Genomic DNA, 22500 nt, shown 5'->3' with positions numbered 1-22500 from the left:
ATCCCAGGACACCGGGCACAGGGCGGGGACGTACACACGCCTACGCTTACAGACAAGTTAAGGGTCTCCAGGTTGCATGGTGATACGTCTGAAACCTTCTTCTCAGGATGCTGTAGGTGCTTCGTCTCCTTCGTTGTCACCTTCTCGTTATTTCTCTCACTCTCCACACGTCAACGTGACCGTCACGTGGTTTGTAAATCGGGGGGCCGCAGGGACCTTTATCAGAAATGTTCATGCATTTCCAGACGAAGGAATTCCCACCAGGATCTCACAGTTGGAAGTTCTCTACTCCTTGTCCACCTGGCTGCGGGTCCCGGCTCCGCCCCTGGCGCTCTGTTGAACTATTTAACTGCGCTCGTGATTGATTTTAGTCAGCAGAGTAAAAATAAACTCCTTTACTTCCTGCGTATCAGCACATCGCCGTCCCAGATAAGTCAGGGCCACGCCTCTTTCTTATTTCACAACGTTTCGGGTCAAACTCTGTTAAATGTAAATTTATAGTCTGCTTTTAGATCAAATGATTCATAATAAAGCATGACTCCCACTGAGAGTGGCCTGCTGGGACGGTGGATGGTCAGATGTCCCCTCGCTCGTTGCCGCTATGAGATAAATGTCAAGTCGGTACAATGGTGGCAGTGTTGAGACTGGACGGGGGACCGTCATATCTGCTGAGGCTCAGATGCAGGCTCTGGGTTCGGACCTGCTGGTTAGGGGTTGGACTCGTCTCCGTCCCCCCCTCTCTGTGAAATATTTACGGCACCCTCATTAAATGCTGTACAGGGGTCCCCCCCGGGCCCGATCGTGATTTATATCCAGACGGACGCATTATGACTTGTTGTTCTCGGTGTGGTTGGCACGGCTTTGGGCGATTTCGAGAAGAAAATGTTCCGGTCCTCTTCATGGTCTCATCGTGTCCTCATCTTCCTTCTGTTGCAGGGCTGGGAGCTTCATTACGGCAGAGGACGCCGATGTAGAGGACTACGGCTCGACAGGACACTCTCTGAACTGCCGTCACCCTTATCCCCGAGAGACCCCGGTTTCTGTCAATGGTCCCCACCATGTGGCCGGTGGTCACTGTCCCGCTTCCTAGAGGCCCCTTCCTTGTCCATGTGGCCCTCCTCCTCTTAGTTGGTGGAGGCCGTGCTGCCACTCCAGCTCCTTTTCGGACATTCGCCCCACTGGAGGGAGGCCTGACCCACCTGGTGGTCCACAACAAGACGGGCGAGGTGTATGTGGGCGCCATCAACTGGATCTTCAAGCTCTCCAGCAACCTGACCAAGCTGCGTAGCCATGTGACCGGCCCTGTGGTGGACAACGAGAAGTGCTACCCACCGCCCGGCGTCCAGTCCTGCCACCATGAGCTGGTGCAGACCAGCAATGTCAACAAGCTCCTGTTACTGGACTATGGACAGAACCGGCTCATTGCTTGTGGCAGCACCTCACAGGGCATCTGCCAGTTCCTGCGCCTGGACGACCTCTTCAAGCTGGGAGAACCACACCACCGCAAGGAGCACTACCTCTCCAGCGTGTCCGAGTCCGGCACCATGTCCGGCGTGGTCATCAGCGGCTATACGGGTGGTGGTGGGACCGGCAAGATGTTTGTGGGAACCCCCATTGAGGGTAAGTCTGAGTACTTCCCCACACTCTCCAGTCGCAAGCTGATGGCCAACGAGGAGAACGCCGACATGTTCAGCTTCGTCTACCAGGATGAGTTTGTCTCATCCCAGCTGAAGATCCCATCGGACACCCTCTCCAAGTTCCCCTCATTCGACATCTACTACATTTACAGCTTCAGCAGCGAGCAGTTCATCTACTACCTGACCCTGCAGCTGGACACACAGCTGACCTCACCCGATGCCAGCGGAGAGCAGTTCTTCACCTCCAAAATCGTCCGCCTCTGCGTGGACGACCCCAAGTTCTACTCGTATGTCGAGTTTCCAATCGGCTGCACAAGGGATGGTGTTGAGTACCGTCTGGTCCAGGATGCATTTCTGAGCAGACCAGGAGCCAGGCTGGCGCGCTCGTTGGGACTGTCCGAGCGGGACGAGGTGCTGTTCGTGATCTTTGCCCAGGGCCAGAAGAACCGCGCCAAACCGCCCAAGGAGTCGGTTCTGTGCCTGTTCACCTTGCGTAAGATCAAGCAGAAGATCAAGGAGCGAATACAGTCGTGCTACAGAGGAGAAGGAAAACTTTCTCTCCCCTGGCTCCTCAACAAGGAGCTGGCCTGCATCAACTCTGTAAGTCCTGCTTTTTCTCCTCTTCCTAGTGTGGTGATGGTGACTGTAGAACCAACGTGTGTTCAGATCCATCAAGGTCTCCATGGTATCGCCTGGTTTCTCCACCTTCAGCTCATCTTTTTCATTTTTGTGTGTGTGTGTCTTCTCATTGTTTGTGCTAAATAAACTAAACGTATTTTTAGGAAAATTACGTTTGGTCCCCGTTACGACTAAAACACGTAATTATCGATTAGGTGAAAATATTGTTTTTCTTTAGACGCACACCAGAGGACGTTTACTGCTCTGGGTTCTGCGTTCTCGATGCTGCTCTCCGCTCGAGGGACGTCAGTAGTCCAGCGATCTCCGGTCCCTCAGCAGACTGATTTATAGAGTCCGGCAGCATGTCCAGTCGCTAATCACCTTCCGCTGCTGCTGTCTGAGGAAAGGTCAGACCTGGTCCCCTGTGATGCCAGACAGCAGATCATGTTCTGTTTCACGCAGATGGTTCTGATGCCAGCACTGCTGGTCCAAGTGGACAAACTGCTGGCGTATGAATGATAATTACCATGACCATCATGATGTCTGGCCTGCAGAAATCTGCCCAGGTAATGATGGTGGCACGCTCGACTGAACTAGATGAAAGGATCATGCATAATTCAGCTCCACTCACCTGATGTTCTTCATCTGAACTCCTCAGCAACCAATTAATTGGCTGGATTTGGCCGCTCAGCCATAAATACGTTCACAGAAAAAGTCCAGTGTCCCGTCAGAGAGGCAGACAGACCAGCGGAGGGTTGCTGATGTCTCTGTTCTCCTGTGAAGATATGTAAATCAGGTGGACTACTTGATGATGCGTGTTGATCATCTGCTCCAGCATGCAGAAGATCAAAAATGTGACACAGGCCTCCTCCTGAAATGATCTCGTACTGTTTAAGACTGACTGGAGCTCCTCGGGGTTGTCCTTCAGTACGGGCTGCTGGAACAGGTCACCTTCCTTGCTAAAAGCTTTGTTTTGCTCCTGTAGAAAGGATGAAATAATGGATTAGCAACGCTAATGAGCTTTTCAAAATGTCCTGAGGAGACATGAAAGAGCAGAACAGGAACCGAAACTAAGCGGCAGCTTCACTGCCTCATCTGGTCTTCATCAAACAAGAGTTTCTTATCTGTACAGTCCAGTCGAGTGATTCTGAAAACGAAGAGGAAATTGTATTCATCACTGCTGATGGTGTCTGGTTATCTGCTGTCTGTCGCTTCTTCAGGGAACCATTGTCTGTATAATCTGATGTCAGAAGAAAGGATCTCCTGTCAACAGCAGTTTGGAGGAGGTCCACCAGCCTGACTCTTCTCATGACCATGCAGATCGGGGTTATCGGCATTTCTAACCCCACCTTTCCTCACTTGAGAACCAGCACTAGTTCCCCAGCAGAGGATCTTTTGGAGAATGCATTCTGTGATGTTTCTGAATCCTGCAGCCACGTTCTAGAACGGTTCTGTGCGCTGCGCTGTGGGAAACTCTTTCTCGGCCTGGGACGCGTTTAGGGGCCACGTTTGATGGACCTTCTCAGGCAGGATGTCAGATTCAAGCTGCAAATGAAGACACCACTTCATCATCCTACATCTGGGAGTGTTTAAGGAAGGCGGAGCCTCTGCGGCTGAGCGCCGGCTGTTACCAGGCGATGGTGTCTGAGGAACGTGAGTTCCGTTCCCTGCAGAGCAACACTTGTTTGGTTAAGGACGACGCCTCGGGGTACCGTGCTGCTGGTTTGGGTTCCAACAACACACACACACACACACAGAGCAGACACTCGAGTGAGACTGAGGACAACAACTGACCTACAACAGAGTTTCCTGGCCGAAATGCAGCTGTTTTCAGCTTCACTCCCCTGGACCCCAGTTCTTTAGAGTAGAATCAGTGTGTGTGTGTGTGTGTGTGTGTCTCAGTGGAGCTGAACTCTGATGAACCCTGTGAGGCCGAGACTTGTCCACCAGTAGCTGAATATTTAACAAGATACCGTGCAGAACATTTTTTGACCAGACCACACATTCTTTTGCGAGATAACTGGTGGCTCTCAATCAGGAACCACCTCCTGTGGAGAGTGAGGAGAACAGGGTTCTGGTGTCCTTTTTAACCAATCAGAATGTCTCTCCCCTCTACAGCCTCTGCAAATAGACGATAACTTCTGCGGTCAGGACTTTAACCAGCCGCTGGGTGGGACCACCACCATTGAGGGTCTCCCGGTCTTCATAGACAAGGACGAGGGGATGACCGCTGTGGCCGCCTACGATTACCGTGGAAACACGGTGGCCTTCGCTGGGACCCGTACCGGCAGGATCAAGAAGGTGAGTTCATGTTTTACTAAAAATATCATTACTGCCCTGCAGAGACACGCTGCTGTTGTCCCGGTGGGCGGGGTCTAGATGGGCGTGGTGTGATGAGATCACACACACCGCGTTTGGTTCTGTTCACGCCGTCTCATTGTGATTCTCTCGACTCCTCAGAGCTGCTGGAGGCCGAATTGATTCATTCATATGAATTTATAATCAGACATGGACATTTCATCCTCCGAGGACGGCTGGACACGTGCCGAAGCGTTTTGCTGCAGGCTGCATTTATAGTGTGTGTGTGTGTGTGTGTGTGTGATTCATACACCCTTCAATTCAACATGGTGCTCTCACTACTAAATGTATTATAAAGATAATTCCTGATAAAAGGGGTGTAATTGGTTCATTAATGATCAGTTTACCTGATATTGATTATTTATTGGATCTTATCAGTTTGATGTTCACAGTCTGATCTCATTGGTGAAAACAGTAACATTATAATAACAGTATAAAAACGTGTCTGATGCCGCCTGATTGACTTTGAATGTTCAACCAATAGAAACAGAGGATTGAAGTGGTGCTCAAACCAGGATGGAGGAGAGGTTGATTATGGCTTAATTATAAGTTCATTATAGAGATTTAAATCAACAGCGTGAGGAACATGTCGGGTGTGTATGTTGGACGTGGCCACATTAACCGGGACTTGTAGAAATATCATGGGATGCCTGTGGGATCATGAGGGTGGTGCTCAGTAATGCCGTTAACCACGCCCACTTTCTGAGCCAGTCACACGGAGCATTTGGTTTCATTAATTTATGTGATTAGATATTAGAGCACGAATGTTGAATATAAGTTTGGTTCGTTCCACTGATGTCCACTGATGGCACCATGAAGGGGGGAGATGTGATGGAGGGTGTGTGGTATAAAGCTGTCGATCATGTTGATGAATGAGATGTGAAGCTCCGGTCTCCTCTCTAATTTGGGCTGTTTATGATCAGACGTCACGCTCATATCTGCAATCCATCCACAGACGTGAGCTGGAGGACCAGGGGGCGCCAGATATGAGACTAATTAGCCCGTTAGCGCCACCACTCCTACTGTTACTCTAAATGTCACTTTAATTAAGACGTCTTGTCTAATTTCACCTCATTTGCTGATTGAATAACAATAAAGGGTAAAATTCACAGCCATTTTCTGTGTGTGTGTGAGAGTGTGTGTGTGTGAGTGTGAGGGATGTCTGCTGCTCGTTGTTATTGATGAATCGGTGATCTGATCAGACTCTCGGTTCTTGTTTCACGTCTGTGCTCTTGAAACCACACACTGCAGCCGTGTTAGATGTTCTCGGCTCCGCCGTGACTGATGACCACGTTCTCTCCAACAGGTGTGTGTGTGTGTGTGTGTGTGTGGGTGGGTGGGTGTTTGGGGGGGTTGAGGTGCTCCACGCTCCGATCTCAGGTGTGGCCTATTAGAGCAGCGCCCTTGAGAGGGACACTTAACTTGAATGGGTGAGGCGGAGTATATTACTGGTGGGACGTTGGGGACGTTGAGTGAGCCGATATGAAATGAGTGTGTGTGTGTGTGTGTGTGTGTGTGTGTGTGTGTGTTTAGTGACAGGACAGTAACTCTGTGTGTTCCACATTTTCTGCCTCATTTGGTTTTATGTGCTGACGAGGTTTCTGGGGTTCGATGCAGCAGCTGGAACATCTCAGTTCAGACATGACAACACCATCAGCTGCCTCCCTCCAACCTCCTCCACGGGCAGACGTCTACTCAGCTGTGCGTGTGTGGGTTCCGTCTTAATCGGTGGGAACTGCCCTCATAAATGTAGGATTTTCTGTAATGACGTGTTTGGACTGTGGAGGCCGGTGGTTCCAGACAGAACGTTCCGGGTCGTCCGTCTGTAGTGTGCAGCTATGCTCAGCCCGGGCAGGAGACTCACCTGGTGCCAGCGGCAGCTGGACAACCAATGTCCAACATCGAACATCTGTGTCCGTCCCTGACACCCACCTTCTGTTGGACAACTGCGTTGGCAGCGCTCTCATCCTGTTGTTGGGACGCGGTGTCTGCTGGAGGACAGGAGAGACAGCTGCTCTCTCACACCATCTGTCAGTCTGTCACACGGCCACAGCCGTCCCCTGCATCTCCTCCGACTGAACATCAGTCACATGCCTGTCACCTCTAGAACCGAGGCCTCCACCTGAAGAACAGTCTCTGGAGATCGTGTGGACATGGTCTTGTTAGATTTCCATCGCTGGAGTGGTGGAGTACCGTGACGTCTCCACTGACCTCAATAATCTGAACCATTTATATCCAGATGGACACATTTCTGACCTTTCATCATCTGCAGACCAGGACAGCCTTCTGGGTTCAGGCCACCACGGGGTGGCTGAACTTTTGCTGGGACGTGGTGTTGATGTGTCTGAAGGTCAGCAGGGTTCTCCTGATGTAGCTGTAGGACAGTCAGGAGGGGGCTGTGACCCGGTTTAGAACCTCCTTGTTCATCATTTTTTCAGGGTCTAGCTTGCGCCATGAATGCGAACTTCAGCAAACACAAACTTCCGGTCTGTAGTACCTCTCCTTTCCGTGTGATTCGTAAATTTGATTCGCATTAAACCCAATCATTTCCTTCCCTTCTTAGTTTGGGGCTCATAGCGCATGCGGATACGTGTAGATCTTTTTAAACCCGAGTACCGTGAACGAAAGTTCGTGGCTCAGATTACAGGAACGAGGTTCTCCCGTGTGCAGCATGAGAGTTGAGATGTGAGGGGCTGATGGGGACACCACTTCAGCACTCTGTGATTATCAAGGAGCATGGTGGTGTCGATTTCCACTGTGAATTTGACTCACCACATCAAAAGATGCAGCCTGGAGAACATCTTAACATGCATTCTGACTGAACGTTCTGCTGTAGATCTCTGGTGGAGAGAGGGACTGTAGGTACCATAATTCTCCCATCTGTTGGTTGTTGCCGTGCCAACTTCCACTGTGCCCAGAATGGCACCAGATTAGCGAGCATGATATGAAAGTGCCACTCCGAGGCCTTCAGCGGGCGGGGGGAGAACAGAACTCGGCTCCCTTTAGAACCAGCCTGGCTCTTCAAGGCTTTTGAGCCCATTGTGGGGGAACAATGCTCGGCGCGGAAAGGCGAGCGACTGGCGCGAATGTAATCTCTCCCACATGGAGCGTGCGGTTCCGCGGGCCGCGCCCCTCCCCGTAATTAAGCTCCGCGCTCTTGGCTGCGGTCCTAATGGGGCCCTTCAGTCCCTCTGGCTGCGTGGTGGAGCGCGTTTCCTCCTGGGCCACCCTGAGATGCCACCCAGCACCCATTTGCTTCAGTGATGGTGGAGGAGGAGAGAAGACCCCATCTTTTCTCCTCTTCTGCTCTGTCAGGGATATCTTCATGGCTCCAGGAGGCTCTGCCCCCAACAGGTCCATCCTTAGAACATTAATCAGAATCGAGCACGCCGACATTCAGAAGAAATGAATAGAGTAGAATTTTACCAGCTTTTCTTCTTGGCAGCATATTAATTAAGGACATAAAATAAAATAAAGAATTTCTAAATATACAGAATAATCTGCAGATAAAGTTGATGTACAACATTTAATTCGTATTTAGCCCATAACCACATACAGTACGTCTCAGTGGGCTTCCACGGGCCCTACAGTCGAACCCCGACACCAGACCCTGCTGCTCACCGGGGAGCAGAGGGAGGGGACAGTAGGCGTTATGCAGTTTATACAGGATAAAAACGGTGAAGTGCCGTACTCTTCAGCATGAAAACGGTTAAAATGGCTTCGTAATTGTGCTTCTCCTCAGTCATCATCCTCCATGCTGGCCTGGAACTCTGGGGTTAATCCAGCAGATTAGAGGAGATTTTCGGCACTCAGATGAACGCCTTTAATAGTTTTCGTATGTGATTCACTTGAAACGCTGGATTAACAAAAACCAAATGCTGAGCTGAAGTCACGCAGAAGGTTAATTGTTCTTCTGTCTCGTGATGCAACACTGCTTGGGTGGAGCTTCACATATCATCATATAAAGGAAATATGAAAATATAAATATTGCCTTCGTTCAGCGCTATAATTTGCTTTGATCCAGATTCTCTCTCTTCTGCTTCATTAGGAGGTGATAATTGATTTGGCTCGTCTGACCGTCCTGCTGTGACCTCCTCCCAGGGAAACGTTTCTGGTTCTTTCTGCTAGAACCTTCCTGACTGTATCTGACATGAACTTTAACCTCATTATTAAATTTAAAAAAAAAAGTTAGTCAAAGGAACAAGGTGAGGAGGGACTCCAGCCTCCCCGTCCCCTGGACCATCTGCTGGAGCTGGACTCTCCACGGGCGTGGCCAGAGGGTCCTGGCTCGCATCTCGTCTACAGCCGCCATGCGCAGGCGGGAAACAGAGACGTGCCGTTCCCCACGGAAACAGACCGCTTTTCCTGGGGGGGGTTCCACGGGTCGTCTCTACGGGCGTGGCCCACCTTTCACCCTGGGGCGCCTGGCCCTGGACCCAAAGGCCTGTTCTCCGCTGGCTTCTAATTGAGCCTGGAAAAAGGCCTGGCGAGGACTTGCTGTGTTCTCACCGGTTCTCAGCGGCAGTACAGCCATCAAAATGTGTGTTCTACATCCAGTGTTCTAAAGGGTTCTAAAGTAGTATTAAAATGTGTGTTTTACATCCGGAGTTCTAAAGGAGTAAAGGAATAAAAATGTGTGCTCTACATCCAGCGTTCTAAAGGAGTATAAAAATGTGTGTTCTACATCCGGCGTTCTAATGTAGTATAAAATGTGTGTTTTACATCCGGCGTTCTAATGTAGTATAAAAATGTGTGTTCTACATCCAGCGTTCTAAAGGAGTATAAAAATGTGTGTTCTACATCCGGCGTTCTAATGTAGTATAAAATGTGTGTTTTACATCCGGCGTTCTAATGTAGTATAAAAATGTGTCTTCTACATCCAGCGTTCTAAAGGAGCGTAAAAATGTGTGTTCTACATCCAGCATTCTAAAGGAGAATAAAAAGGTGAATTCTACATCCAGCATTCTATAAGGTTCTAAAGGAGTATAAAAATGTGTGTGCTACAGCCAGTGTTCTAAAGGAGTATAAAAATGTGTGTTCTACATCCAGTGTTCTAAAGGAGAATAAAAAGGTGGATTCTACATCCAGCATTCTATAAGGTTCTAAAGGAGTATAAAAATGTGTGTGCTACAGCCAGTGTTCTAAAGGAGTATAAAAATGTGTGTTCTACATCCAGTGTTCTAAAGGAGAATAAAAAGGTGGATTCTACATCCAGCATTCTATAAGGTTCTAAAGGAGTATAAATATGTGTGTGCTACAGCCAGTGTTCTAAAGGAGTATAAAAATGTGTGTTCTACATCCAGTGTTCTAAAGGAGAATAAAAAGGTGGATTCTACATCCAGCATTCTATAAGGTTCTAAAGGAGTATAAAAATGTGTGTGCTACATCCAGCGTTCTAAAGGAGTGTAAAAATGTGAGATTTTTCGCTGTGTTTGATGAATGACGTGTGAAGAGCGGTGGGTCAGAATCCTGAGTGTGTGGTGGAGGAGCTCACAACCACTTGTTGGGAGTGTGTGGAGCTCTGAAAGATCTCCATGGTGCCCTGACGCAGGTCCTGTGTTTAACCTCGTCATCCTGATGAGAGCGGTTAACGTTAGTGCTTCATGGTTAGCGGTAATGCTACATGGTTAATGGTTAACGTTAGTGCTTCATGGTTAGCGGTAATGCTACATGGTTAATGGTTAACGTTAGTGCTTCATGGTTAGCGTTAGTGTTACATGGTTAACGTTAGTGCTACATGGTTAACGTTAGTGCTACATGTTTGGCGTTAGTCCTTCATGGTTAACGTTAGTGCTACATGGTTGGCGTTAGTCCTTCATGGTTAACGTTAGTGCTACATGGTTAACGTTAGTGCTACATGGTTAGCTGTAGTGCTACATGGTTAATGTTAGTGCTACATGGTTGGCGTTAGTGCTACGTGGTTGGCGTTAGTGCTACATGGTTAACGTTAGTGCTACATGGTTGGCGTTAGTGCTTCATGGTTAACGTTAGTGCTACATGGTTAACGTTAGTGCTACATGGTTAACGTTAGTGCTACGTGGTTGGCGTTAGTGCTACGTGGTTGGCGTTAGTGCTACATGGTTAACGTTAGTGCTACATGGTTGGCGTTAGTGCTTCATGGTTAACGTTAGTGCTACATGGTTAACGTTAGTGCTACATGGTTAACGTTAGTGCTACATGGTTAGCTGTAGTGCTACATGGTTAGCTGTAGTGCTACATGGTTAATGTTAGTGCTACATGGTTGGCGTTAGTGCTTCATGGTTAACGTTAGTGCTACATGGTTAACGTTAGTGCTACGTTGTTAACGTTAGTGCTACGTGGTTGGCGTTAGTGCTACATGGTTGGCGTTAGTGCTACATGGTTGGCGTTAGTGCTTCATGGTTAACGTTAGTGCTACATGGTTAACGTTAGTGCTACGTGGTTGGCGTTAGTGCTACATGGTTGGCGTTAGTGCTCCATGGTTAACGTTAGTGCTACATGGTTAGCGGTAGTGCTTCATGGTTAACGTTCTTCAACTGATCTTCAACCTTCCCAAATTCTCCCATACCACCCCTCTGCTACGTTCCCTCCACTGGCTCCCAGTAGCTGCACACATCAGGTTCTAAATACTGATGCTGGCCTACAAAGCCAAACATGGAGCAGCACCATCCTACCTCACAGCCCTTATTACACCTCGCACTGCACCTGGTATACTCCGAGCCTCCAGTACTGCTCGCCTGGTCCCTCCATCTCTGAAGGTACGAGGAAGACGCTCATCTAGACTCTTCTCCGTCTTGGCCCCTCGGTGGTGGAATGAACTTCCCCTCGAGGTCAGAACAGCTCAGTCACTGAGCACCTTCAAACGACAGCTCAAGACCTTCCTCTTTAAAGAATATTTAGATTAAATTGTAATTTTCTTGTTGTCAAACTTTGTGTACAGAATCTACAACAGAGTGAATTAAATAGATGTATTCATAGTTGGGGTCCTAGTGAACCGGAATTGATTTCTTCATCGATGGTAACTTGAAAGCACGTTGTAAGTCGCTCTGGATAAGGGCGTCTGGTAAATGCCGTAAATGTAAATGTAAACGTTAGTGCTACATGGTTAGCGGTAGTGCTACATGGTTAGCGGTAGTGCTACATGGTTAGCGGTAGTGCTACATGGTTAGCGGTAGTGCTACATGGTTAATGTTAGTGCTACATGGTTGCCGTTAGTGCTACATGGTTAGCGTTAATGTTACATGGTTAGCGCTTCATATCTACCTGTTGTTTTCCGTTGGAATCAGCTGTCAGCTTGGAGCTGAGAATCTGAAACATCTAAATGAAGAAGTAAAGTGTGAACAGGGAGTTTGAAGAAGATCTTTGTTGTGGGAGGAATGGAGGACGTCCACTGTTACACACACACGATCAAACAAAGCAAACAAACAGTGCTTTTATTTCCAGTGAGCTAATGTACAATAAAACAGTGGATCAGCACAGCTAACCAACATCAGAACAGCCTAAAGGAAGGGGTGGTCCAGCGGGGATAACTCAAACATGCACAACACCAACAACAAAGGGTCTTTCACACAAAGCAACACCACACACGAATGAGATCCCCAACGGAGCTCCTTATAGATCTCAGAGGACCATGGGGACCTCCCAAAAGAGTAAGGGCCTAGCAGACCCTGGGGACCTCCAGAACACCATCTGAAGTCACTTTATATAGGTGGAGGTGACCAATAGGCAGATGGTAGGTGGAGCTGAAACTGACAATAGAACGTAAATTATATCATTTATCAGATTACGGATTGCTGCACAATAATTCAACTTGTATTCTGAAACGTGATTGTTCTGGATACATCATCTTCACATAATGCCACCATGCTCCTTCTCGCCTTAGATCAGGTTACTGAAGATCTCAAGTAGATAGAACACACACACACACACACTCAGAACTGTAGGAGGTTGTGTCTAAGTGTGATGTGGACCCGTTTTCCTCGTGTCCCTTCTTGGAGGGATCTCTGTGTTTCAGTTTGTCTGTGGGACTTTCAGATGAAAAGTCTCAGGTCCTCACTGGACCCTGAAATGGTTAATTGTGTGTGTGTGTCTGCAGTCTCTCTACAACAGAAGGCCCGAGGTTTTTATTCCCTAATCCCTGTCGGGGATCCACTCGGATTAGGCTAATCAGGATCAGGCCACTCCCACTTCCTGCAGTCCGTTGCTCCACCCCTTATCCTGAAACGCTCCCGTTTTGCGACGTTTCTCTTGTAATTATCGGTTGAAGTGTCGAATGGCGCTGACTGAGGGTGAACGGTGTTTTTGCGGGGTGGCCATCTTACCGCGGCGGCTCCATTTCCTGCAGCAGATTTTAATGAAATGAGGATTGACCTTGACGGGCGCAGAGGCGATGACTCCGTTATTTATATCAGGGCTGGGGAGGAAGGCCAGTTTTCCACTCGCTTGTGATCCCGCCGGCGGTGCCAGTGTGTGTGTGTGTGTGTGTGTGTGTGTGTGTGTGATGAGATAATGCTGCTTGCCCGTAATGGGCCTCGAAATGAGTCGCCCCCCGAGTGATGTCATCGGGCGCTTGTGTGTTGTGTAATGCCATTATTTGGAAGTGTCTCTGTACAGTAAGTGGGACCATGTGGACATTGGCGCTGCCGGATTGGATTAAAATGAGTGGGGGGCGTCCGCGTGTGTGTTTTAATGGGAATTAAAATGTGGAGATGCCTTGGCAGGACGCCGCTGGTCACCCCAGCCAAGACTGGCCCCCACGGGGGCTCTCGTGTCGGTCGGCCCTGCCGCGCCCCGCTTTGTGCTCTGAGTGCTCCACAGTACCGGGCCTTGGTGGTCGTGGTGGCTGGGAGGACCAGGTCCGCCGCTGATTCTTCTCGTGTCAGCCTTGTTGTTGTTGGTTTCTGAGATATCTGCGCTCTGATTGGCCGAGCTGAGTCGGGTGGTGGGTGTGAAGGGCAGCTGAGGGGGCAGAACTGCTTCCCTCTAATCAGGGCCGCCGCGTTTCTGCCACTCTGCGTTTTTTGCCCGTTGGCGGCCCAGTTTGGTCGCCTGTCTGTCTCCTGAGGCATGCTGGGAGATCCAGTCAGGCCTGACTTTCCCCTCTCAAACTGCTGATTACAATGACATGCAATTTGTGTCCTAACCTCTGGGGTCATCACACACACACACACACACACACACACACACACAGAGCACGATCAGTTCCCCACATTTCACACCGTGATGAAGGTTAAAATTGTGTGTTCAGTTCCTGACCCCCTGGACTGAAGACCCTCGTCTGATGGCACTTCTCCACGGTGACGCGTCCAGCCCCGTCACTTCCCTCTACAGCCTTCTGTGGACCTAATGAAATGGACAGAAGCTGTCGCTTCTCATTAGACTCTCCGTCTGTGTGTCGTCCTCCAGAAATAATTGAAAGACTCCAAGCAGGCGAGAAAAAAGGCGAATGTTTCTTTAATCTAATTTGGAGGAACACAATGGTCCAGGGACGATGTTAAATTCATAAAACTGGCTTAATGCAATGAAATTTAATGAGGTAATTTGTGCAGGGCTGGGTGGTGGAAGTGTCTTGTTGACACGCACACACACACACACACATACACACAGACACACTTTCTCTCGCACGCACAGTGGTCCAGTTGTGATTTAAGACCCCACAGATGGAGCCTCAGACACCTCTGGACGGTCAGGTTCTGACCACGGAACGGTGGATTGTCTCACGTTAGCCCGCTAGTTATCACAGTTGATTCATCATGAATAATTATCTGTAGTACGGAGGTCTTTCTTTCATGTGGTGATGATTTTATCATTATTTTGTTCGGTTTGCTGTAACTCATCTCTCAGGTCACCTCCACATCAGGTTGTTCCTGCTCAGACATGCTGACTCGGGTTCCTTGAGTGTAGAGAAAGCTGGACCCGATTAGATTATTGGAAACCAATGGGACGCTGTAATTGTATTATTCACCATCTCTCAGTGTTAATTACTCAGCAGGTCACTGTCCATCCCCACCACAGGAATTTCATTTCAGATAACGCCGCACAGAACCAGGCGTGATGCGATCAATCGCAGGTCACCGCACGATAAAGAGGAAATCCAGGCCGCTGGCCGCGGTCACACCGCACTTTATCACCGGAGCAACGCCGAGAAATCGGAAACTTCTGTAGTTCCACTCACAGGTCATTTTTTTAATGAGACTCATGGTGACGGCGAAGACACCTTTGAAGGCTGGGGGGTCGTTGAAGGTGAAAGGTCACAGAGAGAACACTGATGCTGGGCAGCATCTGAAAAGTTGTGAGTTAGCCTCCTTTGGCTTTATCTAGAACCCGGAGTCAACCATGCCTTCTAAGGGATACGGTTAACCAGGTTAAAATGATCCGACAGTCCTTCTGCTTTTCACATCTCTAAGGACATCGCTGTGAATAATTCAGGACGCTACAGGGCAGATTTAGGACCTGGTTTAGGGCAGATTTTGAGACTCATTTACGGACTAGTTTGGGATGGTATAGGGCAGGTTTGGGACAATATAAGGCAGGGACTGTTTTATGGACCTAATTAGGGGCAGTATAAGGCAGGTTTAGGACCGGTTTATGGACTAATTAGGGACAGTATAAGGCATTCAGGTTCGGGATTCATTTACAGACATAGTCAGGACAGGTTTAGGGCAAGGTTTAGGAATGGTTTGGATATGGGTTCTGGGCTAGTTTATGGTGAGTTTTCAGTTTCTGTTCTGGACTTTATAGATGGGGTTGTGGCAGCCTTGCTTACTTCTCTCTTCTACAGAACTTTTGTCTGTCTACAGAGCTATACATGGGTTGTTGGTCAGGAGTTAGTGGGCAACTGTCCACTAAAAATAATCCAGCACTGGCACCCAGCCTCCTGTCAGGTTTTGTGTAAAGAGGGAGTAGAGGTGATTTTTATTTCTGTATGGATATGATGCTCCAGATCCAGAGAACTCAGACCACCTGGAAGGCCAGTGGGCAGAATTATGGTCTCAGTCTGACACAAACATCTACCAAATTCTACAAATCCCTGTTCTTAGGAGCGATTTCACAGAGTCAGGTGTGTGGTATTAAAGCTGGAATTTTGGAATGTCTCCAGAAGGCCTGGATCTGCTGTGGCTGTACTTATTATTCAGAACATTTCCAGGATGGATGTGAATTTCCCCTGATCCTGGTTCATGACTGTTTGGTGGTCAGTGTGGATTTACAGCAGTGGGAGGAAATCATTCTGCTCAGATGAATGCCAGGGGGTCAGTGGGCACCAAACGTTCTGCTGGTGCTCCTTTCCACTGACAGGAAATACCAGGCTCGTCGCATGGACACCCGCTGTCCATCTTGTTGACTCTGCAGGTCTTCAGTGAAAAGCAAAGGGAGAATCTGTAGACGGTTTTGTGTTTACACACACAAATCTGATTTCACTGCTTGTTAAATGGTCATCTAATCTCTCATACTGCTGCTGGCGAATGATCTAAAGCACCATGTGGGCACGTCTACATTCTGAACGTTCGTCAATGTCTGGAATAACTCCTTTATTAACTTTTTTTATTCTAGTTAATAATGCTTTTTTTAATTTTAGTTATATCCCGGCAATATTTTCATTTTCATGGCAGCGTTACAAAACTCTGGAGTCTGGAACGTGAAGAGCCACATTCCTTTTTATTAAAACTTGGTGGTACGCTGCATAGGAACAGGAATGTTCTGTGTTTGTGAAGCAGGCTTCATATAAACCACAAACTGCTGGTGTGTGTGTGTGTGTGTGTGTGTGTGTGTGTGTGTGTGTTTACCCCACTGTCTGTATTGGTTGATACATCTGATACGTCTCCTCTCAGTTTCGGTGTAAAAACAGGAAACCGTGGTGACCTCTGCTTCATATTTATTGTGATCTTCGTGAACATTTCTTCTTGGCTGATGCTCCACGAGGGAGAGATGGTCTCAGTGTGGCTGATGGTCACGTCTGACAGCCGGTTGCCGTGGCGCCGCGGGCCTTTCCTCCTCATCACGACTGACTGCTGTAATGCCTTTAATGAGGACCTGTTGTGTTGCCGGAACGTTCTATGGAAATGAGATTGTAAACTGTGGCACATTCCATGTTCCTACGATGGCATCCACGTTCCATGCTGACGGTGGGTGGAGGTGGAAGGGGCATTGGTTTGGTGCCGAATGTGGAGATCTAGATTATCCCCACCCCTCCCCCCGCTGGGGTCGCCACTCTCACAAGCCGAGCATGAAGAGCCCATCTGTAGCTTCTTCCCAGGGATCATCTCTCCTCCAACTGCCGTGTGTGTGTTTGTCCGTCCTCTGCAGGTATCTGCTTGAGGCTTGAGGCTGGCTTTGCTCCGTGATTGGGTGAAAGGTCACAGTCTGGTGAATGTACCCCGGGGCTGTTTGTGATTTGTACCCCCTGGTTCTGGGCAGCTGGAACGGGTTCTTATTTGTTTTGTGTCCAGTTCAGCCTTTGCCCGAGGGTTTGTGGATCATCATAATGAAGGAGAAGATCCGTCGCTGTTCTCCACCTTGTTTCTGCTGCTCATGTGCAGTAGTAATTGTTTTCAGTTCTGGTGTGAAGAAAAAGAGGAGCTCAGCACTTCACTTCAGACCTGGCAGCTTCTCTGGTGCTGGGGGAGGGGAGAAGAGGACGGACGGAACGTTCTCTTTCTCACCCTGTTTCAGGTTATTCACCTCCTGAAGATTAATGGCGCTGCCTGAGGCCGGAACCTCCTGGGGCCTGTGTGTGTGTGGCCCCATCATGATGGAACCCGACTGGCATGACTCTGCCCACCAGACACGCTATGTAAAAACACACACACACACACACACACACACACACACAAACCACTGTGTTCCTCGTGGATTCTCTGGTCACATGACTTGTGTTTCTGACCGCTAGTCTATTTCTGTGTGTCATTAGTGTGCTGAAGTGCATTGTGGATGTCAGTAGGAGGTTCTGGTTTGAGGGATGGCAGGGTGGGTCGTGCTCCATTCTGTAATTGATGGGGTGGTCGCTCCATTTCTACTTTAATTGGGTCTCCTGTGGAACGTTGTTACATCTGGAACGTGGCGTTATTAGTAAGGCTCCAGCGGCGTACGCACACTCACACAGGTTCTTTGTTTCATCACTGTTTCCCAGGAGATGTACGTGGCATTACAGGGGAAGGGGGATTGCTGGACAGAAACGTGGAGCTCTCTGTCTGTCTGTCTGCCTGGCTGTCTTCCTATCTTCATGTCTGCCTGTGTTCCTGTCTTCATGTCTGTGTTCATACCTGCCTGTTTGTCTGTCTACCTGCCTGTCTGAATATCTGTCTGTCTGTCTACCTGCCTGTCTGAATATCTGCCTGTCTGTATATCTGTCTGTCTGTCTACCTGCCTGTCTGAATATCTGTCTGTCTGTGTACCTGCCTGTCTGAATATCTGCCTGTCTGTCTACCTGCCTGTCTGTCTACCTGCTTGTCTGTGTACCTGCCTGTCTGAATATCTGTCTGTCTGTCTACCTGTCTGTCTGTCTACCTGTCTGTCTGTCTACCTGCCTGTCTGAATATCTGCCTGTCTGTCTACCTGTCTGTCTGTCTACCTGCCTGTCTGTCTACCTGCCTGTCTGAATATCTGTCTGTCTGTCTACCTGCCTGTCTGTCTACCTGCCTGTCTGAATATCTGCCTGTCTGTCTACCTGCCTGTCTGAATATCTGCCTGTCTGTCTACCTGCCTGTCTGAATATCTGTCTGTCTACCTACCTGCCTGTCTGTCTACCTGCCTGTCTGCTGAGTAGGTTTCTGTCTGTCTGCAAGGTAAGAACGGTGATATCGGAACTTGTACGGAGAATGTTGGGCGCTGAAGTTGTGTAATTGTGCACAGCGGCTTTAAATGGCAATTTTAAGCTCCAGTGGTCATGTGATTAGAGCCGCAGTCCCACAGGATCTGTCAGATCACTTCCTGTGTGATGTTACACACACACACACACACACACACACACCATCCTGAGTCGATTGAAGGGCCCCGTAGTGACTGGTGTGGAGGAGCGTCTTCTTCTCACTGCAGACAGATAGGCAGATATTCAGACAGGCAGGTAGACAGACAGACAGGCAGATATTCAGACAGGCAGGTAGACAGACAGACAGCCAGAGTTTTTACACACGGTGACAAGACATTAAACCATCACCCTTAGTGAGCAGGATGATGGATTTGCAGATCTGTTGCGGGTCTCTTACCCCCTTTAATTGTAGTCAGAATCATCCTCCTACCACCAGCATCACCTCCTGCTGATGTTAATAAGAGAGTGTGTGCGTGTGTGTGTGTGTGTGTGTGTTTTCCTGCTTGTTGGGTGTTCAATGCTGATAAGTTTTTGGTCATAGAAACGGTGGTCTCACCGTCTCCTCCTGCAGAACAGCCCTGAATTAATAATCTCGCCGCCAGATAAGGCCAGTGGGCAACAACAGACTCGCAGTGTGTGTAAGTGTGTGTGTGTGTGTGTGTGTCCTGCTGGCATTTATTCCTCGTTCAGAAACCCTTCTCTTGTTGTCCTTCCCCCTTAGCCTTCACCCACCTTCTCTCATACTCAGATCTTGGGGATCTGGGATCTGGTGGCGCTGCTACACCAGAGTTGGCTTCACAGGGATTATTTTGACCAGAGCGTGGTTCTCCTTCAGGTCCTCCTCCAGGTGCTTCTTCTAATGACTCGTCTCTGCTGGGAGTCGCTCCACATCCTGTTTACAGCCCTTCAGACAAAGAGAGATGATACCAAACACAGTAACAGTCGTGTGAGAAGCCTTGATGAGGAATAAATCAATGTATTATACCAAATTATTGATTATTATTGCTAGCAGGATGTGTGGTTTGTTGGTGATTAAATGATGTCACTGAACTGTCTGTGTTCATGATGGTGGAGGAAGCACGATTTTGTATTCATCTTCATCAGAAGTGTGTGTGTGAGGAGGTGGGTGGAGTTATGGGGGTCAGCTCATGTGCTTGTGACCCTGGCAGGGGCGGGACGTTCACAGCTGCTTTTTTATCTCTTTCATTCACCCAGAAACTCCATCTTTTTATTCCAGAAGAGCCGGGGTCAGAAGATCTCCTGGGGGACTTGGCAGGGAGAAGACAGCGGTGGCGGCTCTCGCCGTCCCCCTCCGTCTCTTTAATTAGTGGCAGAATCTGCGCCTCGGCGGCACTCGCATATCAAAGGCGGAGTCTGGTGGCTGTTTTATTATTCACAGGGAGACCCAGTTATGTCAGGAGCGCGGCGTGTAGCTGGAGACTCGCTGAGGGCCTGAAAGATTAAAGAGGAGGAAGCTCCGCGGCCCGGCTGGTTTCTTCATCACAGGCGTGTTCCCCTGCGCTCACATACACACACAGATAACCACGCCCCCGACACGCCCCCGTCTCTCGCGCAACATTACAGGTCACAAAGCCAGGAAAGCAGGTCAGGGACCCCAACGTCCAGAATCTGGTGGCCCGACCGGGACTCCACCCACACCACTGTGTTAATGAAATTGGTTCCGGTCTCATCGGGAAAGTGCTCCTGGTTTGATTTAATTAACCAAATGTCTCTGTTGAGACGGGGGGTCTAGTAACGGGGGTCCGTCTGTCCACTTTCACTGACCTCGGCCGTACATTTAGAAAATAAAATCGTCCTGCTGATGCGAATGTCCTGATCTTCTCGTAATTGCTCCCGTTGAACCGTTTCTCTGTAGGACATTTGCTGCACTTTTTACGTTGTGCATAAATTGAGTGTTAAATGGTCGGTGCAACGAACAAAGCAAACAAAGAGATGTCCTGCGGGGGCGCAGAGAAAGTTGTTGTCCCCTGCCGGGACGGCGCCTCACCTCCCCTCGGTTCCCTTTAGACAGCAGAAGGGCGCGGGGGAGCCTCCGCCCTCCGGGCTCGGCGGGGAACGCTCTTTTCCTCACTTGGCAAGTGTTCCGGAAGGAACGGGGAGAGGATGCGACGTCCTGGTTCTTTTAGCAGCTCCGCGGTAATGAGGCGCGTCCTGCAGGGAGCCCAGGTCTCCTGTCACTTCATCATGCGAGTCCTTCAGGAGGGTCTACTGCACCTGAGGTGGTCAGTGTCCTCCAAGAGTCATCAGTCAATGTCGGGTTGCTCTTCAGGCCCTGAAATGCCAGGCTGCGCGGTCAGAAGGCCGATGGACCTGCGCTTGATATTATTGGTCAAGCACCATCTGTTTCCAGCTTGTTCTCAGTAAACTGCAGGTGGTGAAGACCACCGAGCATGGAGATGCGCCACTCTTAAACCTGCCAACAAACATTTTCCATCTTGTTGGTGTGTGTGTGTGTGTGTGTGTGTGAAATCAGGGATTCTCACCATGCCACACGAGATCATGTGACCCTGCTGTGTGTTTCAGATCCTGGTCAACTCTGTCCTCCAGCCCAGTCTGCTGTATGAGAATGTGGAGGTCAGTAAAGGGAACCCCATCCTGAGAGACTTGATCTTCAGCCCCAACCAGCAGTTCATCTACGTCCTCAATGAGAAGGAGGTAGGACACACACACACACACACACACACACACACACACACACACACACACAGGCCTGTATTATATCTGGAAGTGAGTGTGTCATGCCATTGCAGAACAAATGCTTCTAGAATCAGAAGACACGTGTTCTGGTCTAGAGTGTAGAGAACGTGGGTTCTACAGCAGGTTCTACTGGAGCTGCAGGAATTTGATGTCTGTTGGTGAGATGCACCTAACTGAGGTTTTGTGTGCTGGAGAACCAGGTGACAGATCGGAACATTTCCTTTATTTTTTTCATATCTTCTCATTTGATCTGATTGATCCAGAAGTTGAGACAGAGCCTGATGCTCTCGGTTCTCCTGGTGAGAGGTCTCTTTGTTGTCATGGACCCAGCTTTGAAAATTGAATGTTCCGTATGCTGAATCAGGGAGTCTGTGGTCTAGACACAGAGAACATCTGATCACCTCTCAGTGACCACTCAGGCACCAGGTAGCAGGGAATGAAGGAGTCTGTCGCAGCGACGACCAGTCGGCGTGATGATAGAACATCAGTGTACTTTCCCATCTGATGATTGGTTCTGTAGCGGAACTGATTGCAGTTCTGCTGGGTTCTGCTCCTCTCTACCTTCAGCACATTTTGTGTGTAAGTTTGTGTATTTCAGTAGGGATGTGTGTGTGTGTGTGTGTGTGTATGTGGATGCATCTGTTCTGCCTCACTCCACGTTCCGCCAGGTTCTGCTGTCGCTGCATTTATCTCCTCCTGGCCTGATGATATCCTCACCTTTGCTGATCATCATCCTCATAGTGTCTGAGTCTGTAACTGATACAGATGAGCTGCAAAAAATCAGAGAGGATGATGGGATATCTGTCTTAAACAGTTTGTCGAAGCAAATTTGTTTAGAACCATAATTTGTTCTGATATGATGAGGAGAGGGGAGTTGAGTCAGCACCATGACCCCTGACCCCGGTAACATTTATTAGGCTGCTTTCCTCTGGAATGGAGGTCAACAGCTTGAGCAACTCTATAAGAAACCCAATCATGCTGTTCACCTGGAGATAATAATAATCATATTTCACACTACAAGGATTGTATTTCTCAAACCAACTCCACTTACTTCTCTGAGATAAGACCTTGGTCTTCATGGTCAACACTGTTTACAGGCCCCTGGACTCTCTCGAGTGAGAAGATCCACAGGTCCACCAGCACTTGGGACAAACAACTCCCTCAGAATTCGACAGGCCCAAAAGTAACCCCAGCGCTGAGGAAAGAACTTCCATCCTGCCTCCCTCAATCGCAAATGACTACAATTCCATTCCTGTTATTGAAATGTATTATTACTATTATTATTGTGTGGCTGCAGAGTTGTGGGAGGAGCCTGGTGAACCTGGCGCGTCGGTTTGAAGGTCACGCTGTGGTGAGGAGCGCGGAGTAGAGGAAGTATCAACTGAC

At 48.9% G+C, this 22500-nt stretch overlaps 1 protein-coding gene across 1 annotated transcript in view; it reads left to right on the top strand.

Annotated features, from left to right (window-relative positions):
* Positions 1 to 22500, top strand: part of LOC114782617 (plexin-A1-like) — a 42896-nt gene that overhangs the window by 4009 nt on the left and 16387 nt on the right. The window contains exons 2-4 of the mRNA XM_028968495.1: positions 937 to 2237; positions 4374 to 4556; positions 20941 to 21072. Of these exons, the coding sequence (XP_028824328.1) occupies positions 1047 to 2237; positions 4374 to 4556; positions 20941 to 21072 (1506 nt within the window). The 5' untranslated portion in view covers positions 937 to 1046. The remainder of the gene's footprint in view (positions 1 to 936; positions 2238 to 4373; positions 4557 to 20940; positions 21073 to 22500) is intronic.

This window comes from Denticeps clupeoides, unplaced genomic scaffold (genome assembly GCF_900700375.1).
Source record: "Denticeps clupeoides unplaced genomic scaffold, fDenClu1.1, whole genome shotgun sequence".
NCBI classification, from domain to species: Eukaryota; Metazoa; Chordata; class Actinopteri; order Clupeiformes; family Denticipitidae; genus Denticeps; species Denticeps clupeoides.
This window is presented reverse-complemented; position numbering and strand designations above follow the sequence as displayed.